At 38.9% G+C, this 17807-nt stretch overlaps 1 protein-coding gene and 1 non-coding gene across 3 annotated transcripts in view; both read left to right on the forward strand.

The window, feature by feature from the left end:
- POLR3B (RNA polymerase III subunit B) overlaps window positions 1-17807 on the forward strand; it is a 114661-nt gene that overhangs the window by 52859 nt on the left and 43995 nt on the right. For both annotated transcript variants that reach the window (XM_068560984.1, XM_068560985.1), the window contains exons 14-19: window positions 103-303; window positions 2237-2399; window positions 3672-3825; window positions 6756-6830; window positions 7421-7519; window positions 12344-12471. In XM_068560984.1, the coding sequence (XP_068417085.1) occupies window positions 103-303; window positions 2237-2399; window positions 3672-3825; window positions 6756-6830; window positions 7421-7519; window positions 12344-12471 (820 nt within the window). The remainder of the gene's footprint in view (window positions 1-102; window positions 304-2236; window positions 2400-3671; window positions 3826-6755; window positions 6831-7420; window positions 7520-12343; window positions 12472-17807) is intronic.
- On the forward strand, window positions 10256-10362 carry LOC137776026 (U6 spliceosomal RNA). Its single transcript, XR_011076148.1, has one exon. It is a non-coding gene; the product is annotated as a U6 spliceosomal RNA (small nuclear RNA).

The following is a 17807-nucleotide window of genomic DNA, read 5'->3' on the forward strand; positions in this document are numbered from 1 at the left end:
CACAAACAAGCAGTTCCTATGCTGAGCCTCTCCGAGTGACTGCAGAGTATCAGGCCGCATGAATGGATCAGGGGTAGTCTCATGTCTTTCCTCTCCCTTCAGGGAAATTGGTCTCTGAAGAGATTTAAAATGGATCGCCAGGGTGTGACTCAGGTGCTATCTCGCTTGTCATATATATCCGCACTGGGCATGATGACAAGAATCTCTTCCCAGTTTGAAAAAACAAGAAAAGTGAGTGGTCCTCGATCCCTCCAGCCGTCTCAGTGGGGAATGCTGTGCCCTTCGGACACTCCTGAAGGAGAGGTAAGGTCCCCAAGGAGTCTCCGCTGTGTCAGAGGTCATGCCTGTTGGTGATGCTCTGCTTCTTCTCCCGTTCCCCCAGGCTGTATCCTTTTTGGGGTCAGCCACGTATCTGGCAGAGAAACGTTGATGCAGCCATCAGAATGTCATCAGTATCATTCCCAAACAGTACCTACAGAAGTCTTTGATTTATTATCTCACCTAAATAGAAATATTGTCCAAATTTTCTTGCTTGTTTTAGTTTATCCCAAGAGTCAAACCAGGCAATGAAGAGGGGATAAGAATATGAAGGAAAATTAAGAGACCCATCACCTTTGCTCACAAGGAGCTCTTTTTAAGCAACTCCTTATTTTCTGTGGCTGTACTTAGAGGACATCAGAGTCACAGTTGCAGCCAACTAGGAGCACACAGTCCAAGACCTAAGTTGGATTCCAACTCACTTATATAGGAAACATAAGCAGTTACCTGAACACTAAACCAAAGAGTTTAAATTGGTTTACATCCATAGCACCCACTACTTCCTGTGTCATGGCCCTTTCTCCTTCATGTTAACCACTGTTGGTTTCACTTGATTTTATGCCTTCCAAATGGTAAAATTCTGGAGGAACGAACCATGTTAGGTTCACCATTGTATCCCAGGCTCCTAGCCCAGAGCCTCATTCAGACTAAAGGCCCCATAAATATATGCTGAGTGAATAAATAAGTTAAATATGACAGGTAAAAGATATACGTTCCAAAGTGTAGGAATTAGTTATGACTTGGGAGAGGTGAAAAATACAAGTCCATACAGGGTTATAATTTTTAGAAATTATCATTCTTCTCCTGATTTATCTTAAACCATATGGAAATTCACATTAAAATTGTGCAGCTTGTCAAATTTGCATAACTTATACATCTTGAGTTTTGGAGCGCTACATTTCCCAGAGATTGCTTCAACTAATCTCGATAAAGTACCTGTTTTGTGCATCACTACAGCAGATGGTTTCTAAGATTGAAGATGTAATCTTTACATGTCACATGTGTCTCAAGTGTTTTTGTTTTTGTTTTTTTTTCTTAATTTGCTGTATTACGTCCTTGTTTATATGTTTGCTTTAGATTTTTTTCCTCTGGTTGTATAGAAGTTTAAAAATATTTTTTTCATTTCCTTTTTACTTTGAAATAATTTCAGACATACAAAAATAGTTGCAAAAATAGTGCAAAGAATTTCCATGATCCTTCACCTAGATTCCCCAGATGTGACATCTTGTGTAACTGTAGCCCAGTTTTCAACCTCATAACCCCAGTTATCAACTTTCATAACCCCAGTTATGAAATTAACATTGATAACAGTATCGTAATCTGTAGACCTGATTCAGATTTTGCCAGTTGCCCCGCTGTCTCTTTTGATCCAGGATTGCTCTCAGTTGTTGAGTCTCCTTAGCCTCTTAATCTGGAGCAGTTCTTCAGTCTTTGTCTTTTATGACCAAGAAGCTTGGAGAATACCGGCCAGTTATTTTGCAGACTCTTTCTCATTTCAGGCCATCAGTTTTATATTTTTATGTATTCACAATTATCAATGTTTTCCTTTACCGTTTTTATACAGTGTCATCTTAATGACTGTGATGTTCTTTTGTCAGGGAATAGCAATTTAGGTAATTGGTTTCTTTGGGGAGGGGACATTTATAATGCCATCATTATTTCCAGTTCAAATAGTACTGTGCTGAGCATGTCTGTGGCTAAATCTACGTTTATATCCTTGCTTTCTAGTTCAGGATAAATTCCTCTGGGATAAGGGGTAGGTATATCCTTAAGGCTTTGTATGAATCTCCAAAGTGTTCCCTACGAGGCTGTACTGCTTTGCCTTGTCACCAGTGGGGTGGTGAGCTATTTTCAGACACAAACTGTACTTTGTGTTACTCATGTTCATTCTTAGAAATGACTATCTTTTGTTTTTTAGGCATGTGGTTTGGTTAAAAACTTGGCCCTTATGACGCACATCACAACTGACATGGAAGATGGACCCATTGTTAAATTAGCCAGTAACCTGGGAGTAGAAGATGTGAATTTATTATGTGGGGAAGAGCTGTCTTACCCAAATGTATTTCTTGTCTTTCTTAATGGTGAGTATATTATGGAGACATGTTGATCCTAAACAGTCTGTGGGGAGGCGGAGGGAATCGACTACGATCCATGTATACAGAGCACAAATATACTTTAATTCTGCAGTCAGATTCTCTGCCACTGAGCTGTACCCCCTGAGTATACTTTAATTCTGGACCCAGGTTGACTTTAATTGAAAGGTAGAAAAAATGGTAACAGAAACAGTTATTCCATTGGCTGAGTGATCCAGGTTCTGAGACAATACAGCTATCAGAGCTAAAGGGTAATGGTGCAGAGGCCATTTGCTTTCTACCCTTTGACAGCTGGCAGCGTATCCACAGTGGAATGAGGCTCAATACGGTATCTTTAAGTTCAAGTTAAATATGTGAGACGTTCTGCAAAAATAATCAGATCAGCCCTTACAGTGAGATGACTTGTATTCAGCCACTGAGAGAGTGACTGTCAGCAGCCTCTGGCGAGAGGGTCCCTTTCCTTCAGCTCCTGCTCCATTCGCTTCTCTCGTACCCCTTCCCACCCACTTCGGAGTCCTCCAGAGATGCTGCAGCAGCTGTGGCTTGGTGGCCTGGGTGCCTGTCCCCTCACAGGTGTGCTGCATGCGCTCATCCTGGCCTCAGCCCCCATGCTCTTCTCCCCCTTCTTCCTGCTCTGGGGGGCCTTCACCATTTCCCGCGTGGGCTGGTGAGAAGGCAAACAGGGCTGTTCACTGCCTGCCTCGCTCAGTGAATTCTGGCAGCTAACGCTGAGTGAGTCCTTACTCTGGGTACTCACCCAGTACCTCTCTGAATCCTCACACTAACCCTGGGAGCCAAAGGCCATTTTCCTCATTTCTCAGATGATGACAACAAAACCGGTTTAAAAATAGCAGTTACGAGGTGCTGTGTCCAGTTCTAAGTGCTTTCCATGAGATCAGCTCACTTAATCCTCGCATCGACCCTGTAGAAGTGGTAGAGCCAGTGTTCAGACCCAGGGGTCTGGACCCCGAGTTCATGTGCCTGCACGGTGCTGACAGACGAGACTGAGGCTGACTTCACCAGTGTTATGCAGCCAGGGTGTGGGAGGCCTGGCCCTGGACTCCGGTCCCCACCCCGGGCTCCCCTTGACCACTCCACTCTGGGGCTCCCTCCAGCCTTGTGGGCTGGCTGCAGGCTTAATAACAGTACTTCCAAATGACTGCTCAGTGCTGCTTATTGTTTTTATTGAGTAAATATTTTAAATCCCATTAGATTTATTTTTTATTTCGGTCTTGAATATTCTTACTTCTTTCTGCTTAGGTAACATCCTAGGTGTCATTCGAGACCACAAGAAGCTGGTGAATACGTTTCGACTGATGCGAAGAGCAGGATATATCAATGAATTTGTTTCCATCTCAACGAATCTGACAGATCGGTGTGTCTATATTTCCTCTGATGGAGGAAGGCTGTGCAGGTAGATGTGGCTAGAAAGAGTTGTTAAGATCTCTTTATGTTTGCTTTTGAAAGAAATGGACTTGTTTTTATTTTTGAAGCTGCTTTTTTAACCTCTTTCATTGTTAAGATAAATTTAATTCACTTAGCAAGCACCTCATGAATATGCATACTGGCTACTGGGGATTCAAAGATTAATGGGAGTCAGTCTCTCCCCTCAGAGAACTCAGTCCACTGGGAAAGGCAGAAATGATTAGTAATAACAACCAACTCTGCGAGTAATAAGTGCTAGCCATTATTTATTATCTTAATAGATGTATTATGTGTAAGGCTTTAACTACATTCAACCCTGTAAGATTGGATTATTATTTTCATTTAACAAATGAGGTACTGGGGTTTAGTAAGACTAAGTAAATTACCCAAAGCCAGATAGTGGTGGAGTCTGTTTTTCACTCGGAAGTCCTTAGAATTCATTTGACTCCAGCAGTCCTGATTTTACCCACTATATTCTGTTGCTATGAACTGACCTTTAAAGTAGGATTGCTTTAAAGGATAAAGGAGGAAAGGAGAAAGGCTAAGGAATGGCAAGAATAGGAAACATAGAAGCATGAAGAGATCCCATAACGTTAGATCCGGTAGAAAAGTAGGTGCCTTATATTCATTCCACACGTATTTAGGGCCTATTTTGTACAGGTGCTGTGTCGGAGGTGGTGGTACGCAGATGAACATGACATGGTATCTGGTCCTTTGGGGTCAGGCAGGGACTTCAGCTGAGGATGTCACCTTGTTTCATAGGCCTTCACTTGATTCACCAAAGTCTTTCTTTGTGGACCTCAGGTAGTGTGAGGGCACAAGTCAGTGAGCTGGCAGTGCCTAGAGTGGTGGCAAGAGCTTGGAAGTCTGCCCAGCGGGGAGAGTGGACTGCCAGTGTCTGTGTCTGTCTGGCATCCTTGTTTCCTTCCAGTTACCCTTGTCATTCTCCTTTGAGGATTGCCCTTCCCCACTGGCAGTCTTCTTGGGACGGTCAGTCAGGTGCTCTCTCCTGCTCAGCCAAAGGTCAGGCGGATGACCCAAGCCAGGCCAGTCAGACTGTCTCTTCAGAGAGTTTGAATCCCAAAGAGGATAGAAGTGGTCGGAACAGATGCATCCTGGCAGCGATGCATGGAGGAGACTGCTCATTACCCCTGCCTTTCTGGATCCTTGGGACTGTTCTAGCTCCTTTTCTTTCTGAGCCTGAGCATTGCACCTTTTTCTTTGATTCTTATCCTCCTAGTAAATTCTTAGCCTTTTGGTAAATTGCTTAAAATTTTCTTCTTATTTTTTAGTAAATTCCATCTTTGCTTAAATCTGCCAGAGTTGGTTCCTATTCTTTGCAACCAAAGAGCCCTAACCGATGCTATACCTGTGTTTGAATCCTAGTGTCCCACTTACTGACTTGTGTGACTCTGAGTTTATTACTTAAGTCTCTGGGCCTTGATTTCCTCAGCTGTAAATATGTAAATAACAATGCCTCCCTAGGATTGATATAAGGTCTGGTAAGTGCCTTGTAGGGTGTCAGGCAAACACTGGATGCTTATTTATAGCTATTAACATGGTCCAATTAAGGGTGGGAAAAACACTGACATTTTCTAGCTTACTCTTTTTTAGAATTTTTCCCTTTCATTACATCCCATATAATATGGCATAGCCTAAAAGAAAACTAGTTCTTTTTTTTTTTAGAAGTGATTGTGTAACGACACAACATAGATCTGGCAGGAAGAATTAGTAGAATTCATTGAGTAAAGTGAAAGGTAACTGAGGTGGCTAAGTGTGGTCCCCTCCCTCTCCTACCCCTGCTCTGTCATCACTTCTCAGTCTCTTAAGCGGAGCTAAACTGCAGCCCCAAATGAGGGAGGCAGCAGTGTCTCTGCTTCCCTGCCAAGGGGCAGCCAGGATTTTGAGGCAGTGTTGAGTCCCATGAAGAGTTCACCCTGTTCACTTTCCAGCAGCTTGTACCCCCTTTTGTAATTGTGCAGCTCCTCTTCTTAACTGTTTAAAAGTGCTCATTAGTCCTCAAATAGTTATTTGGACTTGAGGGTGGAGCGCACGAGTGTCTGCTGGTTACTTGCTCCTCTCTGTAAGAGCCGCTTGTCCAAATAGCAACAGCCCTTGACGTTTCGTGCCGCGTGCCGTCCTTTGTGTCGGGTGTTTCTTCGTGGTGGCGAAGCCCTCAGAGGCAAATCACCACTGACAGTTACAGGTTAATCTACCAGAACGTGTGGACCAAAGCTCTCTACCTTACGCCCATTACATCACTAAAAATCCCAAAGTGAAAAAGCTATATTCCCTGCAAACTCATACCCACTCCTTGGTTGTGTGTAGCTTTAAGTACCCTGCTCGCGTAGCCCAGGGATGTTTATCCTAAAGCAAACCACTCTAGACAGCTGATAGTCATCAGACCTTCACTACAAAATGCCATTGTTTTCCTTGGTGATGGTTCTCTGCCTGCTGACCTCTCCATATTCCCAGTATGAAATCAGGAGATGCTTTTGGTATGATGGATGCATTTACACAGTTTTAAAAAAAATATGATATTAAAGGTATTAAAGGTTTTGGGTTTTTTTTCTAGACTTTATTGAGTATCATTTCATGCTGCTTTCTCATTCAGAACCAAATATTTCCTAAGATACTTGGAGAAAGGACTGTGTGTGTATACATGTATATGTGCACACATGAGCTGGTATGTGCGTGTGTGCGTGTGTGTGTGTGTGTGTATGTGAGAAAGAGAAAATAGGCCCCTGTGCACTCACACTTTTAAAAAATACCTGGTGTCCTCAAGCACTCCAGAAATAAGTTTGATCGTGTCTACAGCTTCCCTCATTTCACTATAGTAAACTTACTGATTTAATTCTTTTGTTGAACTACTGTAAATCTGTTTTGTTTTTTGGTTTTTTTTCTGTTTTTCTATTCCAGACCCTATATAATTGTTAAGAAACAGAAGCCTGCAGTCACAAATAAGCATATGGAAGAGCTGGCTCAGGGGTACAGGTAAATAGCCAAAAGCAAAACTCCTCAGTCTCCTTAATACTCATTTATGTGATCTAAACAGAAGTAATGTTATTTGATCTGAGCTTTTAAGAAAAGTATTACATATTTTCATTTTTAGTCTCTTAATTCCTCTCTACCAGATATATCAACCTGTTAAAAACCTGTTCTTTTCTATGTGAACTTGCTTGGACATTGTAAAATATTTATCAGTTTAGATCATGAGGATTACAGAGTCTTGGTGTAAATTAGCACACTCTTCAGTGTTTCTAGGACGAGAAGGATATATTGATGTAGACATCTGACGTACTATGGGTCTCTCATCATATGGGGTTTTTAAAGTCATAGAAGGTATTTTTAGAGGTGGGACCAGATTGACAAGAGTCACAGGTGTTTTACTGTTTTTATTTCGGTGACTTGTGATAACTCTATGATCTGAGAATAATGTGTTTCAAACATCCCAATGTATTGATACTTTTTGGGAGAGAAAGATGCTTTGGGCCTAAATGAAAGCATGTATCTTCCACCGTTGCATATAAAATACTGCAGTAAAATGCTTTTTAACAATGTCCATTTCACCGATATTTTCCCAGGAATTTTGAAGATTTCTTGCATGAGAGTCTGGTTGAATATTTAGATGTGAATGAAGAAAATGACTGTAACATTGCACTCTATGAACATACAATTAATAAGTAAGTAACAACCATAATTAAAACCTGTTCTGATGATAGACACTACCTTCCTTTTTCATTTCATCTTCAATTCTATTGTGTATTCTTAGTAGGAACTGTTAGAAGTATACTGTTTTATAAGGAAGCATAACCCATAGTTTATCCCAGGAGTATCACAAAACTGCTAACAAATAATCTTTAGATTTAATTATCCTTCCTTTTCATTTTACACTCACTGTACATTTCTTAAAATGAATTGCTTCTCTGACTTTAATATTCGATTACTGCCAAAATTAAACTAATGAATCAGGCTACATAATGGTGTATTTATCTGTTCCAGGGTTGATTTTGTCAGTGGATGTCTGAATTCCTGTTGTCAATGCAGGAATTCCCTACCTTGTATGTTGTAAAGATATCTCTAAACTTATGTGCAATATAGACATGAAATGGTAATATGTTCACAGTGTTTCTTCTAGAACAGTGATATTTTTAGAAACATCTTTGCTCCATTTGGAATACATTATAGGACATTTATATAACTTGCTGTCTGATGCATGTGGCTGAGGTACCACTTACCTGAAATTAGAATTTTTGCAATTATGCTATTAAATGGTTAGGGAGTTTAATACTGCCACCTGATAACTATTTATGTCTTCAGTCAGGAAAGTAGTTTTCTGTTTTCCACTGCCAGATGAGATATACCACTTTATTTTTGTCTTACTGTAATTTAACAAATAATGCTTTTCAGCAGAATTTTTATTCCTTAAAGGTATGAATCTCTCAAAGTACTATTTTTATACCCCTCGTTTAAAGATTGACTGGAGAATTATATAGTAACCCCACAAATAACGATTCCATCCTGGTTCCTCAAGCCAGAAACCTCAGTTTCAGCCTTGACTCCTCTTCCCCCCTACACCCACATCTAATCGCTTAACATACCATGTGGACTTTCAAAGTATACCCGGAATCTGAGCTCTTTTCACCACCTCCACCTACCGCCCTACTGCAGGCCACTGCCATTGCTTGTCTGGAGCCTTGCAAAAGGCTCCTGACTAGGTTTGCACTTGTTCCCATATAGTCTGTTCTTCATAGATCAGAATGGTCTCGTCACTTCTCTTCTCAAACCACCCCCCCAGCCCCACCCCACCCAGTGGCTTTCCATCTCCCTCTGAAGTCCTTACAGAGGCCTTCACGTTCCTACAAGGAAGCTATGGCTGCAGCGTCATCTCCTCCCTCTCCCCTCTCACTCTGTTTTAACCACACTGGCCTCTTCTTCATGCTCCTGCCCCAGCCCCTCTGCCCTGGCTGTCCCCTCCACCTGGAACGCTGTCACCTACCTGCATGGCTCACTCCTTCACATCCTCCAGGTCTTCACTCAGGTACCACCTTCTCAGCGAGTTGCCCTGACCACCCTATTTAAAGTAGAACTCCCTCCTCTGACCACCCCTCTTCGCTGCTTTATTTTTCTAGTGCTTAAATCTTAAAATCTGTAAAACATGTATTTTATTGATGCATCTGTGTATTGTCTGTCTCCCGCCACTAGAAGCTTCATGAAGGCAGGGATTTTTCTCTGTTTTGTTCACTGCCATAAAGGAATATAACTATCAGTATCACCCAATCACCAAGCTATCCCATACATCAAATTAATTTATTTTAAAAATAAGAAAAAATTGGTATTAATTCATACTTATGACATTTGTTAAAATGTAGAAATGCATAAAGTAATTCCCCATCCCGCCAAACTCCACCCTCCAGAAGTAACCAGTGCAGATGGTTTAATATGTACTCTTCTAGATTTTTTTCTAAGTGAAGGCAAACATACATACCTTTTGCAATTATTTTTCAGTGTCTTGATTTTTTAACTGAATGTAATTAACATTATCATCCTGGATATTTTTCCACATTAATGTATGTATATATATATTTTTATATATATATATAATTTTATTTGCTTTTATTACATTGTCTGACTACATATAGATAACTTATTTAATTGTTCCCCTATTGATGACTATTTAGGCTGTTTCCAGTTTTTTCACTATTGCAAGCAACAGGTCACTTAGTCTTAATTTGAGCTAAATTTAAGGCCCTTATGCATAGTGAACAGGAAGTCTCCTATTTCCTGTTCAGGATAGAAACTTAGGGTGGTTATAATTTTGAATAATAATATTCCTTTCTGTTTTGTAAAATTCGAATCCAGACTTTTACGAAGTTTGGACTTTAAATAATTATTAGATAGTAAGATAGTATATGATCTTATGTATGTTGTTGTTATGAAAAAAGAAAAACTTAGATCTTTACCTTCTTCATTTTCAGCTTACCCCAATCTTTACATCGGAACAAGTAGTTTTAATTTGCATTGGTCAAATTGGCAATATATAAACAGAACAGTATATTTTAAGCAAAGTGTTTTATTCTAGGCTATAAAATGTCACTATAAGCTGTTTCTCTGTAAAAAACAGAAACAAAGAAAACAAAACCTAGAGCCCCTTCCCTCTCTGCTGACAAAGGCCTAAAGTGACGGAGAGGATTGAGGTTCTGCGAGGTCATAAGGTCAGAATTATATTCTTCAAACCAAGAACTACATGGAAAGCATCCTCTCTAACCAAACGAGGGACACAATTCAATACATGTGTAATGAAAAGCAAATAGATGGATAACTGGATAAGTGGGAGATCTTTTGCCATGTACATTGCAACTAATTTTCCATGATGTGTTGGGTTATCTTGGAAATCACTTCTCTTCAGAAGTACTGTAGTGCTTGCTTCAGCAGCACATACACTAAAATTGGAACGATTCAGAGAAGATTAGCATGGCCCCTGTGCAAGGATGACATGCAAATTCGTGAAGCATTCCATATTTTTAAGAGAAGATGAACATAAGACAGATAATTATTAATCTATTTCAATTTCACCAATCACATAAAAAAGAAGAAACATCTTCTTTGGAAAATCATGAAATAGTAAATAAGAACATCTCATTATATACCTATGAAGTATTATGTTGATATATAATGTATATTTAAATTGTAATACAAATGTAAGAGATGTTATGGTAAATCAGATCCTCTCAATTTGTTGATTTCAGTGGAATTTGGTACAATTATTTTGTATTTCAATTTGACTATCAAGAATAAAAAAAGTTATGTCATTTGGCTCAGGAAAAAAAAAAAGTACTGTAAACTGTTGAAATTATGATTAAAGTTATGCTTCAGAAACACTTGAGGAAGGGACAGAAGGTCATTGGAGACCACAGATCCTGGATGTGAGATCTGTTACTTTCAGCAAGACCTAAAAACAGTCTGGCTGCCCTTTCCCATTCAGATAGCTGAGTTGCTTTATCATTTAGCCAAAACTGAGTTTTCTGCAAAAACGTATTATGAAAGTAACCAAGATTCTAACATCTACTAGGTCAAGTCTTACTTTGTGCCCCATATCTATAAAAATATAATGCAAGTCACCATATAACTTTAAGTTTTCTAGTAGCCACATTAAAGAAGTAAAAAGAAACAGATGAAATTAATTTTAATAATTTTATTTAACCCAATATATTTGAAAGATTATCATATCAACATGTAGCCAATATAAAAACATTGAGATATTTTACCTTTTTTTCCTACTAAGTCTTCAAAATCTGGTGTGCACTTACACCGCATCTCAATTTGGATGCTAAATTTTCATTGGAACTACTTCTTTTTTTTTTTTAATTTATTTATTTTATTTATTATTTATTTTTGGCTGCGTTGGGTCTTCATTGCTGCGCGCGGGCTTTCTCTAGTTGCAGTGAGCGGGGACTACTCTTCGTTGCGGTGCGTGGGCTTCAGTAGTTGTGGCTCACAGGCTCCAGAGCGCAGGCTCAGTAGTTGTGGCACGTGGGCTTAGCTGCTCTGTGGCATGTGGGATCTTCCCGGACCAGGGCTCGAACCCGTGTCCCCTGCATTGGCTGGCGGATTCTTAACCACTGCGCCACCAGGGAAGGCCCTCATTGGAGATACTTGATCTGATTTCATAACATTTGCAATTGAAAAAGTAGAGTAATACATGTAAGTGGTTACAAACATAACTAAAAGGTTTTAAGTAACTGAACTGAGCTATTTCAATTTAAATTTGAGCTTTAAAATGTAAGATAATTAAAATTAAGTAAAATTAAAATATCAGTTTCTCAGCCATTCTAGTCTAACTTTTCAAGTGCTCAATAGCCACATTTAGCTAGTGGTTACAGTATTGGTCCCCATAGGTCTATAGTAACTATTAAAGGGGATATATTCCTCTCTCTAAAATGGTAATACAGCTTTCTCATTGATACACGTTGGAAAAGTGGGGAAAAGCAGGCCACTCATCCATATAGATATATTAAAAAAAAATTTTTTAAAGACATTTTATTGAAGTACAGTTGATTTACAATGTTGTGCCATGTAGGTATTTTTGATACTGTATTTCTGTGTGCTTAATATAGTAATTTCTTTAAATGAGTTATTATTAGTATGTAATGATGTTTTATTTTTTATATAGGCATTCCATATTGTCTCCTATCTCTTATATTTCTACAAATAATAAAAGTTTCACTCTTTAGTTTCACTGAAAAAAATAATTTGCTTTGTTATATTTAACTGTGTTTTCCTTCTATCAGTTTTACTAGCATCAAATTTTATTGTTATGAGGTTTTATTATTATATTGATATAAATGTATGTGTTTTATATATACATTTTTGTATGTATTTATGTAAACTTAAATTTTAAGTTTAGTCCTCAGGGACCTAGATAGTAATATTTTTTTATACCCTTTAAGAGATATTTATTTTAATACTTGGTGCCTAAGATGTCTGATTCTTAATTAACTTGATAGAGATACCACCCACTTGGAGATTGAACCCTTCACTCTTCTTGGCGTTTGTGCTGGCCTGATCCCATACCCTCATCACAACCAGTCCCCAAGAAACACATATCAGTGTGCCATGGGGAAACAAGCCATGGGTAAGAGTTCCTCCTTGAACTTGCTTCTAAATACTTGGATAAATACTTACATCTTTATTCTTTTTTTTTTTTTAACAGCTCTTTATTGGAGTATAATTGCTTCACAATACTGTGTTATTCTTACTTCACTAGTGTTGCATGTTGGGCCAGGTCAGGCGTTGCTAACACCTGAGTGTTACCAAACTCAGGAGGTTGTCTGTGGAATTCTGCAGTGCTTGTAGGTGCCCCTGTCATGTCTAAAGCTTAAACAGAAATGGAGAAAACCTCTCTGAACTTGTCCTCTTGACCAAACAAAAGGATATATAATAACTATCACAGAATTACAGGGGGGTAAATATAAAGAGAAAAGCCCTATATAAATGTAAATTGTTAAGCAGGAGAGATGGAAGAAAGAGCAGGAAAACTCGAGGTTAAGGGAGGAGAGCAAAAGGCAATAGAGATAAAGTTGCACAGTGTGTATTAGAATGTACTTAGTAATTGTCTGGGTGACAGTCACTGAACCCATTATATCCACGCAATTGCTCCTATAGCTCCTGAAACACTCAGTATGTGTCACACCATTTTCTGAGTTCATTTTCCTTTCTTCCTTCTATTTTTCTTCCCTTTCATTCATTTATCTATTAATTTATTTATCATCCGTAGCATTTATTGAGCATCAATAATAAACCAATCATTGAGGCTGGAACCTGAAAATATAGAGAAAACACAGAGCCCTGTCCTCAGTGAGTTCACAGTCTAGCAGGAGAGACCAACAAATACAACAGTAATTCAATATAGTCTGATAAATGCCGTAGTAGACGATAGCCAGAATCTAAGGGACTAAGCAGAAAGAACACCTAAGGTTAGAGAGTGGGTTGTTTCTCAAGACCAGAACTGAACTGAGCCTTGAAAGATACTGAGTATTTCTCACAGGTGTGGAAACGTAAGCGAGCAGTGTGTGGGGGAAGTATGGCCGTTTTGTATAGTATATGCTGTAGTATGGACATAGAAGCATGGTGGAGAGATGCCATATGTTGGGGAGTTTGAGTTTTGTCTTGAAGAGGATACAGAGAGGATACTAGCAAAAAAAGTTTTGCTTATAAGCTTTTTTTTGAAATGTTTTTAAAACTCATTTAAATCCTAATAAGTTTAATAGGTTTTATTTTCATATATGTCTATGACATCAATATGACTTGTCATCTCTGACTTAAAGTATGATACAAGGAGGTTCATAAAGAAACTGTAAAAGGTTTCTACACTGCATTTGGGTAACAACCAGAATGCAGTTAGCTGCTCAGTTACTTACAATTAAATGCAGTTGACCATAGCTTGGCGATTAAGGCATTCTGTTTCTCCTACGGATAAAGAGTATGTATTTCCTTTCGAGTTTTTATATTGCCCTTTGGTTGGCAACAAAGACATAAGAAGCATGTTGTCCTGCTACCATTTACCTGAATGATGTAATGCCTGGACAGTTCAGAATAATTCCCAGTGGGAAAATCTAAACAGCGGCTCATCAATTTAGCCTTTCCCATTCATACTCAGCAGCAGTGTAGGCTGATTTCCCGCTTGTGCTTCTGACTTGCTAACAAGTTGAAATATACAGTACTGAATCCTGTGTGTCATGAAAGGGCTATCACTTCTATTGGGTTTACTAAACCATTTTGTTTCATGATGTGAATCCCAGCTGAAACAATACACCTTTTGTGTAGAACTTTCAGCAGAATTAACGGAAGACTAATCACTTCATCGCTAATGCCACTCTTTAGTGTGTTTGAAGATTGAAACAGAAAGAGCTGCATCTATCTCCACTTGGCAAATCTTTTTTTTTTTTAAATAAAGAAGTGATTGAATGAAAGAAATAATATTTTTATTTTTGTAACTCCTCTTCCTACCAAAAAAAAAAGCCTTTTATTTTGTAGCCATGAGTATCTGAAACGTTCGGCTAGTTACCACACACAGTTAAGCAGGATCAGTGTGTACAGAAAGCCAATTCAGTGTCTGTAGAGTTCTTTTGTAGTTTTCTGTGTGAAGGTTTTTTTTCTCGTTTTGTTTTGAGTGTCATTTGCAATTCATTGTCTGTGTTTTCTGAGGTTGGTGTATTCAGCTGCTCTGACCCTGGGTCCTGCACATTTAGCTCCTTGGATACAATCCTCTGACGTGACTGCTGACGCTAGGAAGACAAAAGCCACTGAATATCTTAAGTAATAAAAAAAAGCCTTTGTTACTGTTTGTTATTATAAAACACCTGACTGGAAAGAAAAGCCATGAGATTAAAGTATATTTAAAGTTTGCACATGAGAAGGCCACCTTGCTCTTTGGACGCTGTAGTAGCTGCAGAAGTATTGAGCGAGGGCTATAGGAAAACTCGCAAAAGGAAAGAGGCCGGCAGAGGGAGAGACCCAGAACAGAGACCTGGGTCTGAAGAACAGAGATCCAGAAGAGAGACCTGGCTCTTTGAGTTGGACTTCTCGGAGTTATTTTAATTCCCTGCTGTCTTGACAGCTGATAACTGAAAGTCACACTATCCCATTTTAAATATTAGCCATGCTGAAGACTATATACATCTCGGAGATTCTGTGTGGTTTTTCTAACATAATATTTTAGTTGCTGTTCATCTGTTAGTCCATGTGGAAAGTGAAAGACAGGATCCCAGAATTAATTTGCTGAATACTCTAACCAACCTGGAAGTTTACTATATACCTTTTACTACCAATCCCTCCCATTCAACGGAGTGAAAAAATAAGAGAAAGTCATTTTCTGTCACTACGAAGGAGACCAAGACAGCACAAACCATAGAGACTGAGAGCCTTACCTTGTACATAAGAGAGGGCTGACTTGATTCCAACATGAAACACCAGCAGAGGGTGTTTCTTAAATCTAAGGCTCTTTAAATTATTCATAAAGTTCAAGTTTCCACACAGCGTCTTACTGTGCTACTGAGAAACACCTCCCTTCCATGGATATGGCTCTGTTTGTTGTGACATGGTTCAGAGCAAGAAGTCAGGTAGACGTGTGTGGAAATGGGAAGGTCTCCAGGTCACTCAGTGCTACAAGTGAAGGCTGTGTGATGGGGCTGCATTGTATGCTCTCTCCCTGGCACCAGACACCAAGTTCACATGAGTCACACTTTCATATCCTGCCCATTTTATTAGTTGGCAATCCTCTAGTGGAACACTTTCTCCTCTTTAAAAGGATCTTTTAGTCACTATCAGCTCGGTTAATGAATATGCATCACATATCTCCTCCAGCCCCCGCTCCTTCTCACCACCCCTTCCTCCTTCAACTCCAAATTGCTGGGACTGTTTTGTCTTTTGTTTTTTAAAGTCAGGAGCTAATGCAACTTCTGTTTTGGTTTTTGTTTTCAATAGAGTCTCTGCCTAAGTGGGTAGTTCCTTCTCTCGTATCCCCCACTTTACAGCAGGATGGGATGTACTAGAAATAGGCTGGAGAATTTTAAAGTATTAAAAACACATAATATACAAAGATCCTCATAAAATGTTGTTTCATTCTACATCTCCTCTTCTCCCACTTTCTGTTTGAATTTTTTTTTTTTAGACTATTTATTTTTTTATCCATTTGGGGATACAAAATGAAAAGATGTCTTGACCAAATTATCCCTGGCAATTCTTTTTTAGAATTCTGTTGGTTAAAAAAAAAAAAAAGATCATTGTAGCTATTTTAGATGTAAGCTTATGTGACAGTTCCTGAGACTAGAATGTTAATAATGAGCACTTACGGAGGTAAAATTAAAGTTCAGTATGTCGGGTTAGAGTTGGAGGTAGAATGGGTGGTATTGCAGGGTGATGGGTGTATATTTTCTTTACTAATATTGTTAATATTAGTCATAATGAATGCTGCCACTTAGTGAATACCCAACTGATTTACGTACATTTCTTTTAAATCATCTTAATAATCCTGTCAACTATAATACATACCTTTTTTGTTTCTGACAAGGAAACTGAATTCCAGTTTGGTTGAGAAACTTATAAGAAGTTACATTATATCTTTTACACCATGACATTTGTAAAACTTACTAAAATTTTTCTCCACTGAAACTAACTTCTTTCCTCACTTTTTCCAATTCACTGTGGATCATGATGAAGGTACCTTCCCTGCTACACCATAGATTATAAGTTCCTTGAGGACAGGAACTATGTCTGTTATTTATTACTATATCCCTTGGGCCTAACCTAGTGCCAGTTTAGTAGGTACTTAATAAATGTTTCAACAATGAATAAATCTCTGAGCACATTAAAATTGTTAAGAAATCAGATGCAGATTTTTGAAAACAATCTTTGAAATGAAGAACTAAGTTGGAAGACATACAACCTGGTGTTTAGACTTACCCTAAAACCACAGTAATGATATTGACATAAGGGTAGACATGCAGTTCAATGGAACAGAACCCAGAAGTAGACCCACACATTTATGGGCAATTGATTTTTTTTTTTTTTTTGTAAGGGCTTGGGTGCTCTTACAGCTACTTTATTTATTTATTTATTTATTTATTTTTGACTGTGTTGGGTCTTCGGTTCGTGCGAGGGCTTTCTCTAGTTGCGGCAAGCGGGGGCCACTCCTCATCGCGGTGCGGGGACCGCTCTTCATCGCGGTGCGCGGGCCTTTCACTATCGCGGCCCCTCCCGTTGCGGGGCACAGGCTCCAGACGCGCAGGCTCAGTAGTTGTGGCTCACGGGCCCAGCCGCTCCGCGGCATGTGGGATCCTCCCAGACCAGGGCTCGAACCCGTGTCCCCTGCATTAGCAGGCAGATTCTCAACCACTGCGCCACCAGGGAAGCCCTGGGCAATTGATTTTTGATGAGCGTATCAGGGCAATTTAGAGGAAAGGAAAATCTTTTCAACAAAATAAAATGTCTCAGTATCTATATAGAAAAAAAGGAACATCAGCTTCTACCTCATACCATACAAAAAGTTAATACAGAATGAATCACAGCCCTAAATGTAAGAGCTAAAACTGTAAAACTTATAGAAGGAAACTTAAGCAAAAATCCTTGTGAACTCAAATCACCTAAGATTTCTTAGATAGAACACCAAAAGCACAAACTATAAAAAAGGAAAAAATTTGGACTTTCTCAAAGTTAAACTTTTTCTCTTTGAAAGATACTGTTCAGGATATGAAAGACACCATTAAGCCACAGAATGGGAGAAGATATTTGCAATACACATATCTGATAGAAGATTTGTATCCAGTATATGTACAAAGAACTCTTCGATAATAAGACAACCCAAGTAAAAGGGAAAAAACTCTAAACACTTCACAGAGGAATAACCAATAAGCTTATGAAAATATGTTCAACGTTATTAGTCATCAGGTAAATGTAAATTTCTGTGAGATA

Source organism: Eschrichtius robustus, chromosome 13 (genome assembly GCF_028021215.1).
Source record: "Eschrichtius robustus isolate mEscRob2 chromosome 13, mEscRob2.pri, whole genome shotgun sequence".
NCBI lineage: Eukaryota > Metazoa > Chordata > Mammalia > Artiodactyla > Eschrichtiidae > Eschrichtius > Eschrichtius robustus.